The sequence below is a fragment of the Pithys albifrons genome, chromosome 1 (genome assembly GCF_047495875.1).
Source record: "Pithys albifrons albifrons isolate INPA30051 chromosome 1, PitAlb_v1, whole genome shotgun sequence".
Classification (NCBI taxonomy): domain Eukaryota; kingdom Metazoa; phylum Chordata; class Aves; order Passeriformes; family Thamnophilidae; genus Pithys; species Pithys albifrons.
The window spans coordinates 19906461-19912460 of record NC_092458.1 but is presented as its reverse complement, the minus strand read 5'-3'; the positions used below and the strand labels follow the sequence as shown (position 1 = coordinate 19912460).

The following is a 6000-nucleotide window of genomic DNA, read 5'->3' as shown; positions in this document are numbered from 1 at the left end:
ATCCAGGAGGGATTAGGGGGTGATGAACCGTGGCCTCGCGCCGCGCCCGCCAGGGGGCGCCGCGCCGCCAGGGATGGGGGACCGGTGGGACCCGGGTCCGCTCCCGGCCCGCAGGGCGAGGGCTGCTCCCCCGGGATGCTGTGCCCGACCCCCGCCCGCCGGACACAGCGGCTGCTCCCCCGGGACGCTGTGCCCGCCGACCCCGGCCCGCCCGGATACCGCCACCGCGCCCCGCGGGATGCTGTGCCCGCCGACCTCCGCTCCCCGTGGGGCGCCCTGTTAGGCCCGCAAAGGCTCCCCTCCACCCTCGCCTGCATGTCCTTGGCTACCCGAGGGGTCTCCTCCGCCTGCCCCCGCCTGTCCGGGAGTCTCCGCCGGGGGGAGGAGGAGGAGGGAGTAGCGGCAGCAAGCGAGCTGCGAGCCCTGCTGGGTCGAGTTACAGAGAGCTACAGAGCGGCGGCGGCTCGGGCGGGGACCGCCTGCGGGGCGGCAGCCGTGCCGACGGCGCCCCTCCCGGGGCTCCCGGTCGCTCCCCGCCCCGCGCGGAGGCGCGGCGGGCTCCTCGCTGGGCCCCGCCGCAGCTGCCGAGCCGCGCCGGGCAGCGGGGGGAGGCGCGGGCAGGCAGGTGCCCTCCTCCTGAACCTCTCCGCTCCCGCCGCTGGCATCCCCGCCGCACCGCACGGCGCTGGGCAGCGCCGCCCAGGGAGCTCCCGGAGTCGCCGCTGCCCGCCGCCGGGGCCACCCCCGCCGCCCCGATGGTCCCCGCTGCCCCCCCGCCGCCCCTCCCTCGCCTCCGCCGGCCGCGCCGGCCCTAGGGGCGTCGGGGCCCTGCGCTGCCCCGTGGAGGGGAGGAGGAGGCGGTGGCGGCGGGGCGGGGGCGGAGGCGGAGGCGAGGGGGCGGCGGAGCGACGGCGGAGCGGCGGCGGCGCGGGAGCCGGCGGCGGCGATGGACGAGTCGTCGCTGCTGGACCTGCTGGAGTGCTCCGTGTGCCTGGAGCGTCTGGACACCACGGCCAAGGTGCTGCCGTGTCAGCACACCTTCTGCCGCCGCTGTCTGGAGAGCATCGTCAGCTCCCGCCACGAGCTGCGCTGCCCCGAGTGCCGCATCCTGGTGGGCTGCGGCGTGGACGAGCTGCCCGCCAACATCCTCCTCGTCCGCCTCTTGGACGGCATCCGGCAGCGGCCCCGCGCCGCCGGGGGCGCCAGCGGCAGCCCTAGCGCCGCGGCCCCCACGTACCCCCAGCCCGCCGCCGCCCCCAGCGCTGTCGCCGCCGCCGCCGCCTCGGCCGCCGCCAGCCTGCGGGAGCTGGCGGCCGCCAGCCGCAGCGCCCTGCTGGGAAAGGTGGGTGCCGGGCCGGGGCCGGGGCCGGGCGGGCCGGGGGAGCGCGGCTGGGCGTGTGCGCGCTCCCAGTTTGCCGGCGGGACGTCCCGCGGGCGGCGGGGATCGTGTGCCCGGGCTGTCTGCCCGCGGCGCTCCGGGCGTGCGCCGCCCAGCGCGCTTGGTACCCGCGGTTGCGGCTCTTTCGATCTGACGATGGGAGGCTCGGCCGGGGATGTCCTCAAAGTACTCCGGGCGGCCGCGGGCGGCGGGAGGGGCCGGGAGCGCCCCGGGACAGGCTCGTTCCCGCTGTGGGGCAGCTGCCCCACCGACACCGAGGGAGTCTCGGGGCTGCCCCCGGTGTAGCAGAGTTGGACTTGCTCCTGGAGTTGTGAATCACCGTGCATGGAAAGCGCGTTTATCCGGCGTGTTGGGCCGCGCCAGGTGCCTGTCAGGTGCGGGCCGGAGCTGGCTCCCACCCCGCGCCGCCTGCGGGGGAAGGCGGTGCGAACTCCCGGCCGGTCCCATGCCTGCCGCGTCCCTCGCACCCCCGAGTTTCCCCCTGCGCGCCCAGAGCGCTCCGGGAGCGGCTACAGCCATACAGAACTCTCCTAACAGCCGGAACGGAGTGGTGTTTGAAGCTGAAGTTTCCCCTCCCAAGGGGACGTAATCTCATTTTTATACATAAGATGTGTGATTTATCGAAGGCAAATACTGCCGCATGCACATTTATTTTTTTAACTCTGCAACAGAGTGCCCCATCTTGCACACTTTAAAATCCATGCCAAGGTTTTCATTGGGTCAGAGGGAAAAGATCAGTTTCTCCGTGTTCTGTATTACTGTTTAATTCGATCCGATAAAATTTACTGTTGGACCTCTTCAGGAGACTTTGCAATGGAGACACTTAAGACTGTGAACTTCATCTTACTTCTAATTTCATATGTATGCTGGATATGTTTAGTTGTCTTTGATCTTTCATAAAATCTGCTTGAGCTGTAGTTTAGGATACATACTTTTGATTTGGAAGAGTCAGTGCAGAGATTCCTTGTGAGGTTGTACTGCTATAAGTAAATATTACAATTAATTAATTTTGGGGTTTTTTTCTGAGAAAAATGAATAGACCTGTACCAGTGTTTTGAAGTTTTGCCTACAGGAAATGATGGCAAATGCCATACATTGTTCTATAAGATTCCCATGTTTGAGTTTGAAGTGAATTATGCTTGACAATATTTCTGGAAGGGTACATCCTTTATTACTGAGCTGTAGTCTTCAATGAGCTTCAGGTATTTAATAATGATTTGTCCAATTTAAAGAAGAAAGGCAGTGGAATTCTGCCCTCTGTTTTTTTGTCTTGTTTTTCAACTAAACTTAGTGCTGCTTTGTCACAGCAGCTTGTCTTCTTGACTTTGAGGAAGCTTCCATTCATTAGATAGTTTAAAATACAATGTCTGGTTTGAAGTCCAAGTAGTCTTCTCTTGTGAGAGGGAGGGTCTGCTTTTCACACCTGCAGTGTTCATGTTGCAGGGGCAGGGTCCCGCACCCTGAACAGGCTTTTGTAACCATTCAACATGAAGACAACCTCTGGTTATCAAACCTTTAAATCCTAGTCAAGCTTGGATATCACAGGAGGATGCACAAGTAAGGAAATGCTTGATGAGGAAAGTTACCCATTGCTGCAGCTACCAGGTAGAAAATAAAACCAGGTTGCATTCTATAATTTTCAGGCTTTGATTGAATAGCACTTTGGTGAGCATCATCAGTTCTGTTTTCTGTTTCTGTGAGGGTTGTTACACATCTGAATTGACAGAAAGCAAAGTTACATGACCTGAGAATCACGTTTTGGCTTTTATGGTTAACAACTGCAATGCTTTTCCCTTTGCTGGGGTTAATGGGTGAGTCTGGAGCAGTGGGTCTGCTGGGACGGAGTGGGTCTGTGAAACTGTTTGCTTGGCCTTTTGACTGATGGCACAATTTTATCCTGGAAATCAATACAATGTGCTTGATCCTTACAAGGTTCATTACAGTGAAAGAAAGTCTGAACTAATCTGCTTTTAAAAAAAGCAGCAGGGGAGAATAATCCTTCTTAGAGCTGCTGATACAGCTGATTGCTGAGCGGTCCTGGAGACGCAGTGTAGAACCTCTCTCTGAACTAAACAATAGATGGTACAATCCAGGCTAGAATCAGGCTTCTGGAGGCTGATACAGAAGAGCAGAATTGCATCCCTTTCTCTCTTACACTGATCTTTCACAACTCAGGTGCCTTGAGGAGAGTGGAAGTGATTCTTTGTAATATATCTCTATATAAATATAGATATAATAGTATAGTACATATATATTATGTGTATATATATATATATATATATATAAAATTTCAGAAATAGCTGTAGATTTGCTGCCTGGGGCTTAAATGGAAATTATACTATTTTGTTAATTAATACTTTTCATTTTATGTAGTGCAGTGTATGAAATGGGACATATCATTATGGGGTTTTTGGTTAGGAAGGAAGGAACTGCTAATTGTGAAATGTAATGGCACAGACTCAGAGTCACTTCTATCAGACTTCGCTCTTGCCCAGACCCTTGGACTGATAGTTTAGAACCACACCAGGGATCTGTTTCTGTGATAGTTTTAATTAACCTTAGAAGGCAGAGCAGGGTCAGCCTCTGTGTTGCTATCATGCCTGTGTTTTGCTTCTGCACCTTATACTTTCAGGAAGTCTTCTTTGCATAGATAGTATTTTCTAAAATCAACTAATGTTGTTTATTACTTTGGCAAAACTCTGGGGGGTTTGTCTTTCATTATCTGGCCTCTGGTCTTTCTTTCCCCATAGTTTGTCACAGACTAGGTCTATGCAGACTGCTGAAAGTCGTGAGAGGGGCTGAACTGGGGCTGAACTGGCAGTGGTGCTGCTCCTAAAGTTGTTCAAGACTATTCTTCAGAAGCACTGCTGAAATACTGTAGATGTTTTAAGTTACACATCTTCAGTATGAGAGATCTGGAAGTGGTGTGTACCTACTAATGCACATTTGAACAATATTTGGGATTCTATCAATATATAAAAGTATGTGAACTTTGTTAAGCATGTTAGTGACCCAATGCCTCTGTTTTCAGCCTGTGGAAAAACGAGTCTTTTTCTAAGCAGTATAACATATTTTGAGATGTTTACATTAAAGCTGCTATGTAAATGCAGTGTATGGTATTAGACATTATAAAAGAATACAAATGCTGAAAGAGCATGCTGGAAGAATGAAGGAAAGGAAATCCAACAACTGTGTGCTCCCCCCAGGGAATAGAGCAGGAGGCTAAGAGTGGTTTGTAATGGTAGGCACATTACACTCAAGGTTATAATTTATTGGCTCCTCTGTTTCCATTACCACTGTTGAATTGCTTGGGGAATTCAGGTTCTGTCAAAGTAAATGGCTCCCTTAGACTGTTGGGGCATTATGGTAAATCTGCCTTTTTTACTGAATGTGGGCTTTGGGTTTTTATTTAACAATTATTGCAGTTCATAACTTAAATTTTTTTCCAGGAGTTCTCAAGATCTAATAGCTAGCTAAATGCAAGCAAGTCTTCAGTGATTTCCTCCTAAACCAGGCGTCTCCCACTCCAGGTGCGGTGCTTATTGCTTGCTTGCTCGTAATACAAACTGAGAACTACATTTGCATGAAAAAGGAACAACCTAGAAAAACAAAACATGTCTCTCCTTTTTCCCAGAACAGAAAACATGGCCAGAGTGACGGATAGGCATGTGGTGCGTTACCAGATGGGGTTATAGGTAACAGTGGAGGGTAAGATGTGCACATAAAGAAAATGATGTGTCAGCGTGCTTGAGTGATGTGATGGATGTGCTGCACTCCCCTGTGTTGCACTGGATGCTTCTCCAATGTATCAGCTTTGCAGAGCTATTTCACCGTTTCAGGTGGAAGGCTGCCATTTGCCAGCCGTTGGCTTCATGCAAGTTTTGCAAGCAGAGGGAGCAATACTAATTTGCTATACAGGCTTTTCAGCTGGACTTTTTGTAGAAATTCTTCAAAAGAGACATTGAGTCATTATTTTTTATAATAGTCTTGCCTCATCTTAGGCTGTTACAGTGGATTAAGCATGAGTAGATCTCACAGTATTTCTCCACTTCTGTGTTTCTTTCCTTCTTGGATACATTTTCTGACAGGTAAAGATCCCACCTTGGGTTATGCAAAAGGAAGTGAATGGAGCCTGGCATTTATATGCATTTATATATATTACGGCAGCAGTGGATTTTGTGTAGGGGACACACTTTGTCTTGTATTGAGGAAACACTTCAACTTCCTTTTTAATGGCTGGATTTGCACAGACAGGAGTGCTGTTCAGCAGCATGCCACGTGCACAGATCTATGGATTTACCTTACTTTTGTTCATTCTTTATGGTTTATAAGCTTCTGATGGTGTAGTTTGGCTGGTCAATGCCTGAAGTTGGTCATAAAGCCACCCAAAAAGGAGTGATGTTCCATGTGTCAAAGGCTCTGATCTTGAGGATTTTTTTTTGTCTGGCAGATGGCTAAAAATGTGTTTCGACACAGGAGATTAACTACTATACTAAAGCATATTACGAAAATACAGCCAGGAGTATTTAAAACCCCAGCAATTGAAACTGTCCTCCCAGAAGTGAGTGAGCATAGGCAAAGGGATTGCTGAGAGTCTACAT

At 51.9% G+C, this 6000-nt stretch overlaps 1 protein-coding gene across 1 annotated transcript in view; it reads left to right on the top strand.

Annotated features, from left to right (window-relative positions):
* The first annotated feature begins 853 nt into the window (after positions 1 to 853).
* SH3RF3 (SH3 domain containing ring finger 3) overlaps positions 854 to 6000 on the top strand; it is a 248422-nt gene continuing 243275 nt past the window's right edge. Inside the window, exon 1 of the mRNA XM_071574674.1 lies at positions 854 to 1342. Within this exon, the coding sequence (XP_071430775.1) occupies positions 947 to 1342 (396 nt within the window). The 5' untranslated portion in view covers positions 854 to 946. The remainder of the gene's footprint in view (positions 1343 to 6000) is intronic.